The sequence below is a fragment of the Salvia hispanica genome, chromosome 5, assembly GCF_029641045.1.
Source record: "Salvia hispanica isolate PSC_SH4W2 chromosome 5, Shi_PSC_v1, whole genome shotgun sequence".
NCBI lineage: Eukaryota > Viridiplantae > Streptophyta > Magnoliopsida > Lamiales > Lamiaceae > Salvia > Salvia hispanica.
This window is the reverse complement of record NC_142696.1, coordinates 29,522,643-29,540,381: the sequence shown is the minus strand read 5'-3', so window position 1 is coordinate 29,540,381 and position 17,739 is coordinate 29,522,643. Positions and strand designations below refer to the sequence as shown.

Here is a 17,739-nt window from a genome sequence, read left to right as displayed (position 1 = left end):
TTCGTTGTATAATTTTACTCTTTTCTATAATACAACGAAGATTTTGTTTTAATTTTAGTTCTTATGCATTTTTTCAATTATTATAGTCCAATAACTTTTATTGTAGTAGAATTAAAATATAAACAAAATGAAAAAAATTAAATTATTTGGTGGCTTGGGCATGTCCACTATAGTGGAAAACATGAGCGTTGGTGGCCCGGCCACGATTTTGTGGCATGACCACACTTTGTGGCTTGGCCCGGCCAACTATAGTGGACACTCTAAAATCTACTTGGCAAGGACATTTGTCTAAGCCATTAGGCTGGCTAGGGACTTTTTCTTCAATTCCGGACAGTGGAGTGCGCTATTGTAATCTTGCTTAATACAAGCCCTTGGGCATACCCAAGCTTGTGTGTATTTTGTATTTTCCCCTCCCCGACTCGCTAACTTAGGCTAGTTGGCTGTACCCCTCGAGCATACCCGAGTTATGCCTGTATTTTACTTACTTTTATATCATTAGTTGATTAAAAAAACAAAAGGTCCTTGTTTAAACTTATTAGAAAAGGAAAAAAATTTCCTCATTTTTTTTTAACCTAACGTTGTAATTTAATTTTTAACGAGTTCTTTTCACGATCTTCCATATCCAATAGTAATGTTTATACTAGCAAACATATATTTTTAAGCATTAGAAAGTAGAAACGACCTTAATACATAAGGGTGTTTAACCGACAAATATTATTCGAATCTATATACAATATAAAAATAAAAATTAATAAATAGAAACTCCTCAAACTATTGCTAAGTATAAATGCACATGATAATAACTAACTTAAATTTTAGACTAAAGTATAAACTTGGTCATTATTTGTATTCTAAAAAACTTTTAGTCACGTACATCAAATTTATTACCAAAGTCCCAAATAATATATTTTGGTCCAAAATTAACAATTTTATTAAAAAACTTAACGGTCAAACATGGTTTGACCAAAATAGTGACTTAATTTTAAATCTAGACAATCCAATTAACCTTATTAATTGTCATTAATTTAACCAGATTAATTTTAATTAGGTTAATTGGATTATTTAGATTCAAAATTAAGTCATACATTTAGCAAAATACGTTTAACCGTTAAATTTTTAACGGAATTGTTCACTTTATACTAAAAGTGTAAAACATAATATTTGGGATCAAAAGGAAACAGACTTGGTATAGGAGTAAAAACAAAATTTGGACAAATATAATATCAATAAAATATAGTAATACATAATTTTTTTGTCAGAAAAAGAAATGACTCAACTTATTTGAGACATTTCAAAAATGAATACAACTTAACTTAGTTGGGATGAAGGGAGTACTAAAAGAGATAGAAAGAAAAAATAATAAAATAATAGTAAAAAATGAAATATACTCCCTCCGTCTCATTCAAGATGGTCACATTCTTAAGTGACACGAGATTTTAGGAAGTGTTGTTAGGTGGAATAAAGTAGAAAGGAAAAAGGTAGTTGAATATTTTAATGAGGAAAGAGGAGGCTATTTCCAAAATTAGAATGTGGTCAAACAAAAAAAGAAAGGTGATCATCTTAAATGGGATGGAATGAGTATAAAAATCGAAAAATGACTAATTTTTGTGACGGTCTAAGAAAAGAAAAAAAAGATTATTGATCGTGATCGAAAAGGGTATAATAAGTTCTCTTCAATTTCATTACAAAACAAATATAAATATGCTAATATCTTTAATCTAATGGACATGAGAATAAAAAAATCTCCATTCCAAAAATTCTCTTCAATTTCACAACATTTTGCTAGTGTACCAAAAACGTTTACAAGATAAATATAAATCTGCTAATATTTCTAATCAAATGGACATTAGAATAAAAAAAATCTTCATTCCAAAAATTCTCTTCAATTTCACAACATTTTGCTAGTCTACCAAAAAATCTATCACCTAGCCACAGAGAATACACCATATAGATTCAAAGCTACAACATTTTATTTTTTGGGGGAGTTGGGAGTGTGGTTTGCTAATGCAGAAGATGTTAGCTATAAGCTATCTAAATTCCATAAATTGAGAACATGTTACCCATCTAATTTTAGAGAGGAAAACTTCACTTGCAGCACAAATCAGCAAATTCAACCACTTCAAAGATATAATGAATTCGCAAACATTATCCCGCGACGAAGGCTTTCGCTCGCGGCAGTAAATTTCTCCTCTAAACCAGCCTCACCAACTGCATGAGCAGCGCCTTTCAACTGCAAAAACACGAGGCACGATAGTTGCCTAAATTAGAACTTATATTGAAGTGCTACAGCCAGAGAATAAACAATTTATATATTCCATATTACATTTATAAAAAAATAAATAGAGGATTTTTATAGCACTCAAGTGACTAGTTCCATAGGTGAAAGCATCCTCATGGAAGGAATATGTCCAATCAAAATGATGCAAAAATGAGTTGCTATCTTATTATGCTAGAAATGGTAACAAAGAAAAAATGAAAAACATTTCTTATAAGTGCTTTGCTATATAGTACTCCCTCCGTCCACGAAAATTTGTCTCAGTTTTCCATTTCCGTCCGTCCCCCAAAATTTGTCCCATTTCACTTTTACCATTTTTGGTAGTGGACCCCATATTCCACTAACTCATTCCTACTCACATTTTATTATAAAACTAATACTTTAAAAGTAGGACCCACAATCCACTAACTTTTTCAACTCACTTTCCATTACATTTCTTAAAACCCGTGCCCGGTCAAACCGGGACGAATTTTCGTGGACGGAGGGAGTATTGTTCTTTATTCCGTCACTATAATCTTTTTGGTTGTGAGGGGATTTTAAACATCAAACCTGACTGTCTTGAAATGGAAGTCCATAAAATACATATAATTTTCTTTAAAAGCTGCTTCAAGGTAGTGAAAAACTCTTACCTGATTTAAAAATTCATCAAGCCTTCTTGCCAACCTTATGATGCTACCTTCAAAAATGTCAGTCATTTGAATAACATCTGCAAAAGATGCTCCCTGAAAAAAAAAATGGAAAATCAACAATAAAATTTAATTGCATAAACAACCTCAACTAATTAACAGACTTTAATTGTTATGTTAAAAGAAATGTGGTACAGGGTAAAAGTACCCACTTTTACAAAAAGGTGTTAAAAACACCTATATTTAAGTGAAGGGACAAGAAGGCATTGGATGTGACAAATTTTGCATGCAAAAACAGTATTCTAACAAAAGACAAAACAAACGCCATTTCCAGCAAAATGGGATTTTGGTATTTGCCGGTGGCAAGTTTTGACCATGCATGTGATATTGTGATTTCTAACATGTTCCTCATAAAAAATGGGTAAAATAGAATTCCACCTGAATTGAAACAAAGATATGATAATGCTTCAACATTATCAACAAGAGATGCGATAGAAGTACAGACAGAAGTTATCAAAATGCAGTCATGCTAAGTGTCAACCAAGCAAAATGTAAACAAAAATTCAGACAGGCTATGCTCCAAAAGACAGTAAAAAGTTGCAACTTTTAGCATCACTAACAGTTTTGCATGCCATGTAGGAGATGGTGTAGCTATAAACTGACCTTTGACCAACAATAAATCACATCCATCAAGAAGGGCCTTATTGATGCTTCAACGTATTCATCCACATTTATTTCGAGTTTACACTCGCGTTGTATCTGCAAAATACAATAAATTCAATTTTCCATTAAATATATTTCACTGTCCGTATTTTTGTTGGGGAACAAATTTTTCTAAAACTTTTTTACGAAAAACAGTTATTTGATCAAACTAAAGACACCTCAGCTATTCTTCTGGCACTGTCTTGAAGTTGTTGCAAAGGTTTAGCCAGTTCAGCTCTTAAATGTATCTGTTCGCTCGATTTGTCCCCAGGAATAAAGCAACTAGCTAGAGCTGCAACTTGATGATGATCAAGATCATTGAAGGTACCTGTCCAATACATCCACAGAATCCACAATAAACACATTATGTTTGTTACCAAGTTCGAGTACATCGAAGGATATACCGTGAAAGGATAAATTAACTTAACCAATCACAATACATTATTAAAGAGTGAAGAATTGAAGCTATTACCGAACAAAAAACACTTTTACTATGTCAGAGAGCACATTTTTATTAAGGCTAGAGAAAAAACTTTGTTACTTATCAATGAACACCAACAAAAATTAGACAACGGATAATTGTTGTTAAAACTAGATGCTACAAGAAGCAATCATGAATTTGAGATATACATCGCTTCCAGGAAGCTCACCATTGAACATCAATTCTGTGACAAGGAGCTCATCTCCAGTGTCTATCAGGCAAGCTGCACGTCCCTTCAACTGAACAACGCCGTCACCATCAATATGACCCAGTCTTTTGAGAACCCTTGATCGATTCTTAAGTTCGTCACGAAATTTTTGAAGCTGAAAAAGGTTTAAGTATTTGATTAGAAAAAACCAACGGAGGGGGGGTTGAAGAAAATAAAAGGAGAACAATTCTTAAATTAATCAATAAGCATGATGTATTTGGAACCACAGAGGCCAGAGCCAACCTAAAAACAGTGTTTTCAAATATAGTCACCAAGGAATCAAACAGATGAAGAGTGTCGTAATTCATTAGTCCAGATATAATAAAAAACTGAATGTGTAAAAAGTGTTGATCAATCTTGAGTAAGAAGCCAGTGCAGAAAGTCTAAGGCATGGTGTAAACATCAAGACATAAGTACCTGAGAATCACGCATTTTTGACTTTAGCTGTTGAATCTCATGATTGACTTCTGCTTTTCTCTGGAAACTGGAAATCTGATGTACATCTTGCGACTGGAAGCAACAAGCAGAATTAGGCGGGTAAAAATGCTGATTAGCATGCTTGCAAGAATGCCAGTTAACCGTTGTTGTATCATAATTCAGATTAATGGGAAAACAAGCAAACTGAGCTAAATGTAAGAGAGAGAAGAAAGAGAGAGGGACACTTCCAAGTACCTTGTGTAGGGGATGAGTAAACAACTTCTGCTCAAGCTCCTCCATTTGGCTAGCCAACTCAACAAATTCCCGCTCTTCAATTCCCATATCCTGACAAAATTTACACAATGTCAGAAACAGATACCCTCTCTCAGACTCAAGTCCAGAAAATTTGTTCCATATAACAGAAACATTTTGAGGCTACCAGAAATATGACTTTGTTTTTAGACCTAGTCGCAGAACATTACAAGTTATAAAAAGGTGCAAAGGCAATTATGAAGCATTAAGGAAATTAATCACTCATACACAAAAGACCACACCACAACAGGAGTTGCATGATGCTCACAAGTGAGGCAGTCTGTGATGGTACAGATATAACCATCAGCAAGTGTGGCATTACAATGACTGAAAACATTACTGTTGCGCCATCACTAGCCACTTTGTCCTCTTAGCTATTAGTTGCTTAGTATCGCACCATATTATGTCTCAGTTTCACAATAAGTATGCATACACTATTCAAAAAAATCATGTTTTCGGAGTAATTACAAGCAACAAATTATGTTAAACCTATCACACCACATGAACATGTTACATTAGCACTTGATTGGCTATTGCAGACGATTGTTAAATTCCCAAGTTTCGCATTAAGACCTAGAAATATTTCAAGCCAACTGTCAGACCAACAATGTGACACACGGTTTAAATTAAAAAGGCTACAATATGTAGCCACAAAGCTCCCAGTCCCATTTGAGCAATATCCTCAAATAGTGCAAAATAGGATCAGAAAAGCATCACCAGACTAACATTCACACCTTCACAGGGTTGAGCTTTGGAAAGCCTTGTGGATAGCGCTTTTCAAGCTGTTGCATAGCAAGGAGAACGTTATGCCGACTTTCTTTTGGTCGCAAGTCAGAAGGAACCGATATTTTAAGCTTGCTAAGTCCAGAAAGAAGAGGCAACTGAACAGGAACCTGATGAATAAATAAAGTACACGAATCACAAGGGTAATTCTTAATGGCACATGTCAGTTGCACTAAGATGACAGAATTCAAATATGTTGAGTCACAGCCACCTCCTGTTTAGAAATATCAACTTACCACGTGCATTTCACCTTCTTCTCCTGGTTGAGGAGGACAAGGCTTTGGCTGAGAACCAGTTTCACTTGTGCCGATAGAACAGTGGAGCAGGGCATCCACAATATAGTTGTTACCACGTGAAGAAGCAAGTTCAGCTGGCATAGAACTTGATAAAGCTTGCGGTTTCTTCACCACATTGACAACAACTCCCCAACCCCAATCAGTTCCTCCTTGCCTTACCTTAACCTGCAAAGTTACATAAGAAGCTCTCAGTGAGAAAATTCGGAGTCAAGTAAAAAAGTGTTAAAGATAGACCAACCAACCCAGTAGATAAGTTGTTCTATAAAGCAACAACAACTATATAGAGAAAGAATTTGAAATGAGCCACAAATAAGGTTGGCCATACATGCGACCTGAGCAATCAAGATGTTATCAGAAAACAGCCATACTGGGACATACCAGTCTACCAGGTAGAAGGAAAGAGAGAACTCTTTCAGGTTGTGTTATTGCTGCCATCATTTTCTTTTCATGTTCAGCCAACTCAAGCTTAAGCCGGTGATACTCAGCCACCTCAGCCTAGTAGGTGAAATAGGAGAACTCTGTTGTTATATGATATATAATCCTAAAAAAGATGTTACAAGCTCCAGGTGAAAGCAAAATCCTACCTCTCCAGAAGCATCAAGCACAGCAGCTTCCTGTTCCAGCTGTGAGACTTTTTTTCCAATGTCAGGTAAAGCCTAAAAAAGCAGAAATTTCATAGATTTAGAAATTATGAAGAACCTATCAGAGAACAGGAAAATCAAGTTATAAGTAAAACCTTCTCGTGCTGAAATTGATGAAAGGAATTTCTGATAACATGCTCAGCTGTGAATTGTCCCTCGGCACGGCTCATCAAGTTTAGAATTGAGTAATAGCTCAATCTGAAAGTACTGACCAAAGGTGCTGGTTTTCCCAAAACCATGTCTTTAAGTGTGTTCATCTCCATCTGATGTCAAAACAAGAAAGGTAAATGTTAATTAAGATAAATTGCTCTTTATATGAAACACAACAAATTTTTAGAATTATTAGATCAATTGTACAAAAAGTATATTTTCAATTGCCAATTTCAAATAACCAGATTAGAGGTAACAAAATTAGATTTGTATGGAAGACCAATCACCAATCAAGAAAGATGGAAACAATAGAGCTAAAATACAGTAATAGTATCATTGCTGAAAAGGTGATTTAACTAGGCCTGTGATGATTTACATACCTTTGGACAATATAATTATCTTTCCAAGAGCAACAATCTCATCTATCTCTTTTTAATACCCCACTAAAGATATATAGAACTTTAGAGGTTAGGTGTGTGATCAAATACTAACTAAGTTACGGTAATAACTAATAACTAATATCAATTTTGTATGTTAAAAACATCAACACAAAGACATAAATTTATCAATCTTCTTGTGTTGATAAACTTATGTCTTTGTCTTGACATTTTAAATTTACATGTTGTATTGATATAATTATATCTTTGTGTTGATAATTTTAATACACAATATTGAAAGTTAGTAGTTATTACTGTTAATTAGTTAGCACACTAACACAACCCCTTTAGGTTATATATAAATATATAAAAACACTTATACAGACATCTATTAAGGATCGTTAAGAAAAGTTTTAGTTCAGAGTCTTCTGGTTTTACATAATGATTAGATATACGGTCTGATGAGAAACTTCGAATATTCATTTGGACGGTTTAGGAACTCACTTAGCATTTGATCTGATATCTATACCATGATATTTCTACTCTTAGAGAGAGAAAAGTACTTCCCTTGGGGTTAATTGTGGACAAGGAGAGATAACAACATCGTTTTGACTAAGAACAATGATCTCTTGAGATAAAACATTGCACAGGTATATTGTAAGAAAACTCACCATACATCAATACTTAATAATTATTCAGCTTAGAAGCACAGTAACAGGGTGCCTGCCTGTTTAGACATGGCTAGTGGAAAATGCTAAAGGAATTACCCTCACTTTTCTCCATATAACATAAGTAATTTAACTTTGAGGTCCTATATATTAATATCTATTAATGTGTAAATTACTAAATTGTAAGAATAGTTATACATGTCCAAGGCATTACACATTGTCAAGTGGATGCATCAAACAAAACAATGATTTCTAAGGCATATGGAATTATGGATTGATAATACTACCAGCTTACAAATTCTTTCTATAAAACATCTTTTAGTGAGAAATTATTTCCAAAGAAGGAGATGTTTCTCAATCAAACCAAGAGAATATCAACCTTACCTTATCATCAACCATTATAATGCAGATACCCCTCTCATCTTTACCACGGCGTCCAGCTCTACCACTCATCTACATACAAGTATATATGTTAAGAGCGGTGTAAGGTTAGCAGATATAGTGCACATGTTTTTAAGAAATAAATTACTCACCTGGATATACTCACCAGATGCAATATAGCGATGACTATCACCATCCCATTTTTTCACACTTGTGAAAACAACAGTTTTTGCAGGCATGTTCAACCCCATTGCAAACTGACATATAGTGAGTAAATGAAATTAGCTTACAGCATAATATAGACTACTAAAGGGATGAATAATTTTAAACAAAAAGATACGTAAGGGTATTAAGATGTAAATAGTTCTAGCAATTGTGACAGTGTTGAAAGATCTGGTATCACTTTATTCAAATTTGAGCTAAAAGGCAAATTGGCTGGATATGATGATACCGTTTCTGTGGCAAATAGGGCCTTCACAAGTCCTTCTTGAAAGAGAAGCTCTACAAGCTCTTTGATGATAGGAAGCAAACCGGAATGATGAACGGCAATGCCTCGCTGAAGTAATGGCAACATTAATTCTATGGCAGGCAAATTTCTATCCTCCTCACTCAAGCATACGATAGCATTTCGAAACACTTCCCCCACGACATCTTTCTCCTCTGGAGTATTAAAATCTAGTTTGGACATTGACATGGCATGTTGCTCACACTCTCTTCTGCTAAAACTAAAAATTATGACTGGTTGAAATTTTCGTTCCATTATCATCTGCAATCAAAAACTTGAATTTTAGAAAATAAAAAAATAAATAAAAGAATCACAAAAAATAGATTATTTTAAATGTCTAAATAACATAGATACCGAGATGAATCCAAGCTAAACAAACATGGCAACCTCTGAAGCCACTAACCTTCACAATTTTATATATGTCAGAGCCACTTGAAGCATTTCCATTTTTAGCAATTCTGCCACTGCCTTTGGAATTTGCGCTCTTGCTCCCATCAACAGGATTTTGCTTACTGAAAGTATCCTGGAGTTTCAAAAAGTTGCCTTCTTTAAACTGCTCATTCTCGTCAACTACAAGATATAAACCAGATCCACCAACAGGAAAAACATAGTGCTGTAGAGGTGTCGGCCTAAAATCTGTGTAAACAACATGACAAGGCTGTTTGTGTATATTACATATCCATTCAGCAAATTCGGTCGCATTTGACATAGTCGCTGAAAGAAAAACCATTTTGATGGCAGGGGGCAAGAAGACAATACTTTCTTCCCAAACTACACCTCTTTCACGATCCTTCATGTAATGTATCTCATCAAATATGACCCAAGCAACTTCCTTCAATACCTCAGAACCTCTATAAAGCATCCCCCTGAGGATTTCCGTAGTCATCACCAAACAACTTGCATTAGGTGAAAGTGTGACATCACCTGTCATCAATCCAACATCTGAAAACTCTTGACTCAACTCTCTGTACTTTTGATTACTCAAAGCTTTCAGAGGAGAAGTATATATGACTCGTTGCTTCTCTTTAAAAGCCATGGCAATTGCATATTCTGCAACTGCAGTTTTCCCAGCAGAAGTGTGGGCAGAGACTAAGACAGACTCCTTTCTCTCCAAGCAAGAAATAGAAACCTCCTGAAAAGGATCAAGCTTAAATGGGTAGGTCTTAGCTCGCTCCCCGTTATAAACAGGATCCGCAAGGGTGCCGTGAGTTGATTCATCCTTGGTCGAAACATATCCAGTTGGCACTGCCACCTCGTGCACACATGTCCTGGATAAGCTACGCCTCTTAGAGGGAGATTCTCGCACGTTGCTTTCCTGTTGTTCTTGTGAGCCCTCCTCCGGCTGCTTCCTTTTAACGGATGAAGGCGTTCCGTCCATCTGCTCCCACTAGTACCCCCCTTATCTGTAACAAACCATCATAAAAGAATGAGTCTTTCGCTGTTGTCTGTGCACATAGACGAGATTGTATAGACAAACAACGAAAAAGTACAAACCCACAAATGCACTCTATCTCACAAATTACTCAGAACACGGAATTAATGACCAATTGAACCAACCACAGATTCCAGAATATCTCATAGTTGGAGCAATAGAAAATGTAGTGTCAAATTTCATAAGAAACACAAGTAAAATCCACATTTTCGGATATGAAAGCAAATAGAGAACACATACGCTGCGAATTCAGCTCGGTGCAGATAGAACAGAAACCTAGATTGACCAAAAGCAAAGCAAACTCTCTGATTTCTTACACAGGATTGATTGATTGCATGCATGTAACTAAACAGAAATAATGAATCGTATGCGCGTTTCATAGTCGAAGATAGGAGTCCTTACCAATACGGTTGAATGCTCGGAAGCAGCAGAAGTTGGTTGGTCTGTGAATGCTTAAACCCTAATTTTCCCCTAAACTTCGGTTTTCAAGCTCAGACATTGGGCCTATTTGTAATGCCAACAATTGAGCAGTGTTTGCGAAAATTACACCTAAAATAAAAAAGTGAGACTGCTCTTTACCAAAAATAAAATGTTAGACTGCTGATGAAATACTTCTACGAATAAAATCCCACATTGAATATTCATATCTAGGGACGGATTATCCGCGGGTACCTGTATCCGACAAGTCGGGTACCCGTACCTGATTTTAGCAAAATTTATTGTCCCAATACCCGCCCTGCGACATACCGGGATTACCCGATACTCGTGACGGGTATCTCGTACCCGACATTGCGGGTACCCATACCCAACCCGAGATCCTAATAAAAAATTTGAAAACCATAATAATAACCGTCAATATTCCCTAATTTACTTTATTAATATCGATGGTAAACGTTGAATAGATTGAGAATAGAAGTAAGGTTACACTCTATAGCTAGTTCCGGTGAATTTTCAATTATATGTTCGTTTGAATATAAAAATGTTTTAAAAGAACTCTTAGATTATATAAAGTACTCCCACTGTTCCGCCTTTATAGAGGCATTTCATTTTTTCACCCATTTTGGAAATATAATACTCCATCCGTCCACGAATAGGAGTCTCATTTCTATCCGGCACGGGTTTTAAGAAATGTTAAGAAAAGTGGGTGCAAGAAAGTTAGTGGAATAGGGGTCCCACTTGTATATATTAGTTTTAAATGATGTGTGAGTGGAATGAGTTGGTGGAATGTGAGGTCTTTTTACCATTTAAGGTAATTATGAACCAGAACTCCTATTCGTGGACGGACCAAAATGGAAAAACGGGACTCATATTCGTGGACGGACCAAAATGGAAAAACGGGACTCATATTCGTGGACGGAGGGAGTAATATGAATACTTTTTTCTACATTATTATCTCTCTTACTTTATTTTTTCTCCGTTCTAACTATTTATTTTTAATTTTTCAAAATGAGTGCGTATATGGCTATTATTATTTAACTATTTACTTTTTTTTTCTCCACTTTAACTATTTGAAACACCTTGGAACGGAGGGAGTATTAAAAGATGGAATATGACTAATACTAATAATAACGGGTATTACGGGACTAACGGGTATACCCGCACAGGTAGTGAGTATACCCACTACCCGCAAAACTCTAAAATACACTACCCGATCCCGCCTCGTTTCCCGTTATCGTCTAGCGGGTCGAGATGGAAATTACCCATTACCCGCTACCCATTTTGCCACCCCTATTCATATCTGATATCTTCCGCACTTTGGATTTTTTTTTAATATTGGCTCCTAATATTATTCAACTTTTAAAAAATTGAGTTTTTTCTATGAATTTTAAAATTAGAAAATAATATCACGAACTTTACTTGAGTTTGTTATTTTCCATCGGTGAAAAAATATGGCAAATAATACTATGATATGGATATTTTTTTCCTAATTTCTCGACAACAACTTCGAGAGCTTCAGGTTCTTCAATCTTTGAGGAAGGTTTTTCTTGAAGTACATCCTCTAAAATTGCTCTTCAGTCCATTAGTATAGCCAGAATTTTTTCGTTTGTGGGAAATAATAAACTCGGATAAAGTTCATGATATTATTTGTCAAGTTTAAAGTTTGTGGAAAAAATCCAACTTTTTTAAAGTTCCATGATATTAGGGGCCAATATCCCTTATTATTAAATTAATGGTTCAATTAGTGAAAGATGTGGCTTTTTGCTGCTTAGGCTATCTCCAACTATTTACACCAAACTCAAACTCATTTTTGGATATATGTTAACACCAAAAGTAATTTTACTCCAATCATTTACACCAAACTCAAATCAAAAAGAATATTCCATATCCACTTACTTTTTATACCTTTTCAATTATTTACGCCATACTTATTTAAACTAAATTAAATAATAATAAACTAAATTTTCTTATAATATAATTATACTTATTTTAAAAAAATATACACTTACTTGAAAATTAATATACACTTCACATGCTATGATAAAATTAAAACATAAATCAAAACATATTTAAAAATATCACAATTACAAAAAAAGTTATACCGCAATATGGATATAAAACTGAAAAAATTCAAAACTCGAAATTTGTGTTTGTTCCCACGACTGATCAACTAGTACAAGTCCAGAGGAGCATTTTATCTCTTTTTGCGTCACATCAACTCAAATACTTTCGAGTATGTTCATTTGTTATTGTAAGTTTTTTCGTGTTTTAATTCACATATTTAAATAATTTCCAATATCTCATAAATTTTTGCAGTAACACCATATTTGGGTAAATCCATAGAAAACACCAAAAATGAGTTTGAGTTTGGTGTATGATTGGAGATGATTTTTACACCAAAATGGGTTTTAGTATATCATTGGAGTTGGTCTTAGGGATATTGGTCCCTAAAACCATAAACTTTGGTCAAACTTTACACCATTTACCAAATAAAATAAAGTTTGTGATATTTTAGACCAATTTTAAACTTTGTGGAAATACCAAATTTTGACCAAAGTTTTTGACTTTACGGACATTATATTTATTCAGTAGGAGTACTTTTTAATTTTCTTTATTTTAAGAGTTCATCAACTTTTAATTAGCTAAGTTGTTCGGTCATCTCTGACCATTTACATTAAACTCAAATTCATTTTTGAGTATGTGTCACACTAAAAAGTAGTTTTATTCCAATCATTTCCATCAAATTCAAATTTTACACTCTTTTTGAGTTTTTATTTCATTAAATATTTGCAGTAACACCATATTTCGTATTGTTTCATATAAAAATCTAAAAATGGGGGTTTGAGTTTGGTGTATGGTTAGAGAAGTAAATATTATACACCAAAAATATATTTCAATAATAAACCATTATATTATATTATTTATTCTCATAAATAGGTAAACAAGTGGACGTGGCGTTTCTCGTATACATGCACAAGCTAACTGTACAAAGGCATGTACGCTCGAAGCATCTTTTAGTATACCAACCCCAACAATCTCCCACTTATACTCAAAGAATGCTTTCGAGTATACCTACCGCTTTATTGGCGTTGTGCTACACATTCACACACATTTTCTCCCACTTATACTCAAAGCAGGCTTTGGCCACTATTTACTCAAAACTATAACTCTTTAAAAGAATCTACCAACATAGTTTGCCAGAGTACATAAAACGAAAATATACTTGTAATTTATAACCTTAATTCTTGCTAAGGAGCACGATTATTTGACCAAAATATTTCTAGGCCCTTTGATCCAGTGGAATAATTTTATGTGTCTTTCTCAAGTGCACTTATACATATTCCTCTATCAAAATCCATTATTTTGATCATTCTGAGTTTCTACTAATTAAAGTAGAATACCTATAGCAATATATAAAGTTTTAATCATGTCGAATATGATTCCCAAAACTTTAATTATATAATACCAACCTTACTTGGTATTATCCTTGCTATATAATTTGTGATATAAATTTATGTATGAACATAATTATCTTATCACAATGACTAAATGGAAATTAGTCCTTATGACAAAATAAAACCGAACGATTGCATTCTTTGTTTTATAGTCATAAATTCCAAGAGTTCATTTATTTAACCATTTGTTGTGAATTTTAGGAATACTTCCTTTGGAAACCCAAAAGTAATTCTAATTTTTAATAGCTAACTTGGAAATATCTTTTAATGTTATTAGAGTCTTAGAAAGTGTGCAATTCATCACTTCTTTCATTCTAGGGTGTGAACCCCTTTAACTCTATCAAACATTACCTTAATTCCATTTATGAATATTCTATGAGACAAAATTTAGCTCCCACTTTTAAAAGTAGAAAAATACCAGTCTCAATATTTTTTAAGGCTATTAAAACAATTTAAACAGTGTCTGGAGTTAAATTTACTCTAGTTTAATAAAACGAGCCATGACGCTCTTATTAAACACTTGGAATTTAATTTTTCATTAAGAAAAGCTCCCACTATTTTAATTATCACTTTCACAACAAAATAAATAAAACAATAACTAATCAAATAGTCAACTCTAGGCTTAGAACATTAAAACAAATTTAATGTGCACAATATATTTACTATACAAGAACTTCTAGTATTTATAACAAATACTTATCTTGTTTCTAGTTGAATTCAATTTACTTGTCTTGTAATCAATTATTGTGATTATTTTTCTTACACCTTTATTTGAACAAACGCGATAATAAGATCATTTTATTTTGTATTGAATCCATGTCGAACATTAATGTTCTATTGATTTATCAACAAAATAATGGTTCAAAAGACTTAAGGATTAAAGAAACTTAATAATCAATATTTCTAGAAGAAAACTTCATAATAATTGAATCAACAAATTTAATCACAAGTAAACATTTTGATATTAACCATGTTACATTTGATGTCATAAATAATTGGATAATCAAAACTTCATTTATCTAATAATGCAAGCATTATAAAATGACATCGATAATCCAAAAACACAATTGATAGTCTAGGAATAAAATTCAACATCAATAATCCATATGATATCAAAACCAAACAATGTACAAGTATCAAAAATCCTAAAAAATTCAACAATATAAACAAAGCAAAATAAGACTTTCATTGTTCAAAACATAAATGTCATAGCTTGACTAAGATCATGTCTTCCTCCTAATCACATTGGGTTGACTCGAACTCTATTCCATGTCAGACTTGCGTCTTAGGTCAGTGGAGTTATTGACCATCCCACCCTCCATCTTCCTTATCTGGACTTGTGCCTCAAGGAGCTTGCTAGAGAGTACTAGAAGAGATGTTGGCCAAAGTTTGTCCATTATCTCTTTCTTTACTTTCTCATAGCTCTTTGGAAGTCCGTCGAGAATCATGAGTTGTTGGGTTTCTGGGCCTATTTTCCCACCCAACGCCTCGAGTCTATCAAAACCGTCAACCATTTCCACAACATAGTCGTTAATGTTTTGGTTCTCCTTCAAGACCTTTCTCCTCAAAATGTTCACCACCGATCTCATGAGACACTTGGTGGACATTTCATCAAACCATTTAGGTTCTTCAATCAATGACCTGTCGGGCTTGTCAATCCAGCCAAGAGCATTGCCGACCGAGGCCAACAAAAACCTCTTGACATGACCGCTCGCGATATCCCATCGATCACAAGCATCCTTTTCCTTGTCTGATATGTAATAAGCTGAGGGGCGATCCTTAGTGAGGACCAACCTCAAATCGCTATCCAACTGATCAATGTCAAGTCTCCTTTTCCAATCCAAATAAGAATCAGAATCGCGTTCCTTTGATTTAAGGATCGCACTATAAACTTCCCAAGTAGTAAACATCTTTCGTTCAAGCTGAGAATAAATACCAATAATATAAACATGTAAAATTTCAAAGAATTGCAAATAACCACAAAACAATTCATCAATTTTACATCCACAAAAATCAAGCACAAACGTTCTTCTACTAGGAAGCCGTGTCATATTCATGCAAGAAATCCATTATTTTTACTGGCCACAATGTCGACAGATAGTCCAGAGACCATAAGAATGGCATGGCTGACTAACACTGCTAAAGCGTCTAACCATAAAATTAAGCACTAAGGATTCTTTACTTGTACGTGAACTCCTCTAAAGAAATGTCGAACCGGACAAGCACCTCCTCCTATAGCTCCCTCTAAGCCTTATTAAAATACAATCCTTATAATTTCGCAGCAATATTGCTCCGGTAAAGACCAGTCGTGATATTACTGAAAAACTAATTTTACGATTTTAATAACCTTTATCTAGAGAAGTCCAAACTTACGAACTGGTAATGTTCCTCCCGTAAAGACAGGTCGGTCACTACTTCGCACTAAGACCAATTTTATGGAGGCCATATACAAACGTGTTGTAATTATCGCTTCATATTTTCTTGTTGGTGGTTTTAATAGTTTAATTATCACTTAAGAAGATAAGGCAGGTATCCACATTCAAAGAATAATTAAACATGTACTAGCTATGCATGCAAGGCAATAAGTACATATGCGATGCATGAGTTAAACCAGATTTTAACAAATAAAATCATAACTCAAAATAAATACCCATCTTTCATCAATAAAACATGTAAACACATTTACAAAAGGTTCACTGAAGAGTCCAGATGTTTTGTTTGGGTGTGTCTAGAAGCTAATGATGATTAGTGAAAGCGTGTTCTTAAAAAAATACTGAAGAAAACCCTCGGTCCAAGAAATCCGCTAGACACTGGTCTAGGAACTCAGAGAACCTTGAACTACCTGTCGTCGGGCACACAATCACTCCCTTAACTCCCTCTTCAAAAATTCTCAACCCGTTTAGCTAAAAGAAACTAGTACGTGGAAGTAGGGATCGAATCCACATAGATGAATGCGCAAGTAAATATGTTCAAGGATTTGGGGATTATTTTTGTGTTGGCTGCTGCCACGCAATTTTAGGGTTGAACTTTTTATCCTAGACTTGGTAATTAAAATTTGCTACGCTAACGGCTAAATCTAGGCAGAAACATGAAACATGCATATAAACCGGAACAAGCGAGGCAATCACTAGATCTAAAGAACTATTCCCTAACTTACCTAGACATGGGAAAACAACTGAAGGTGGGGACCATTTTCTGAAAAAGTAGAGTACGGTTGAAAAGCTGCAAAATAACTAACTAAAGGACTAACTAACATCGACATCATCTTCTCCAACCTTTGGCATGAAACAATTAGTAAAAATAGAGAGAGAACGTAAATCGAAACGAAGTAGATGGAATTAAAGGCAACAAAAACGAAGAACAGTTAAAACTAAGGCAGATCTACGGCTACTAGACGAAGTAACGTGAAATCGAAAGCAAAAAAATCAAATCCATGCACAACTTAGTTCCCCTGTTCAGATCCACACTTCGGATGCTAAATCCACTCCGGATCCAAGCATCCGAAACAAACTTCGATAAAAACCATCTCCATAACTACAGATTCGCCGATTCACCACAGATTAACAACAACAACCACAGATCAACAGCATAT

General features: G+C 34.4%; 2 protein-coding genes across 2 annotated transcripts; both read right to left on the bottom strand.

Moving 5' to 3' along the window:
• Positions 1–1,728: 1,728 nt before the first annotated feature.
• LOC148926611 (DExH-box ATP-dependent RNA helicase DExH10-like) lies at positions 1,729–10,819 on the bottom strand. The gene is made up of 17 exons (XM_089059411.1): positions 10,657–10,819; positions 9,226–10,225; positions 8,769–9,083; positions 8,470–8,574; positions 8,321–8,389; positions 6,837–7,004; positions 6,685–6,756; positions 6,479–6,595; positions 6,041–6,265; positions 5,756–5,914; positions 4,965–5,054; positions 4,710–4,802; positions 4,254–4,407; positions 3,783–3,931; positions 3,565–3,660; positions 2,905–2,997; positions 1,729–2,230 (listed from the first exon to the last, which is right to left on the bottom strand). Exons 2-17 carry the CDS (start codon positions 10,198–10,200, stop codon positions 2,120–2,122), a joined length of 2,991 nt encoding a protein of 996 aa, XP_088915537.1. The 5' UTR covers positions 10,201–10,225; positions 10,657–10,819; the 3' UTR covers positions 1,729–2,119.
• A 4,590-nt stretch (positions 10,820–15,409) lies between these two features.
• LOC148926610 (uncharacterized) lies at positions 15,410–16,057 on the bottom strand. The gene has a single exon (XM_089059189.1). It carries the CDS (start codon positions 16,055–16,057, stop codon positions 15,410–15,412), a length of 648 nt encoding a protein of 215 aa, XP_088915315.1.
• Positions 16,058–17,739: the final 1,682 nt, after the last annotated feature.

Coding starts and splice junctions, on each gene's coding strand:
- LOC148926610 (XM_089059189.1), bottom strand. CDS start 16,057: ATGTTTACTACTTGGGAAGTTTATAGTGCGATCCTTAAATCAAAGGAA.
- LOC148926611 (XM_089059411.1), bottom strand. CDS start 10,200: ATGGACGGAACGCCTTCATCCGTTAAAAGGAAGCAGCCGGAGGAGGGC. Junction 7,005..8,320: donor TTATAATGGTTGATGATAAG/GTAAGGTTGATA, acceptor TTTTGACATCAG/ATGGAGATGAACACACTTAA. Junction 5,915..6,040: donor AAGAAGGTGAAATGCACGTG/GTAAGTTGATAT, acceptor TTTATTCATCAG/GTTCCTGTTCAGTTGCCTCT.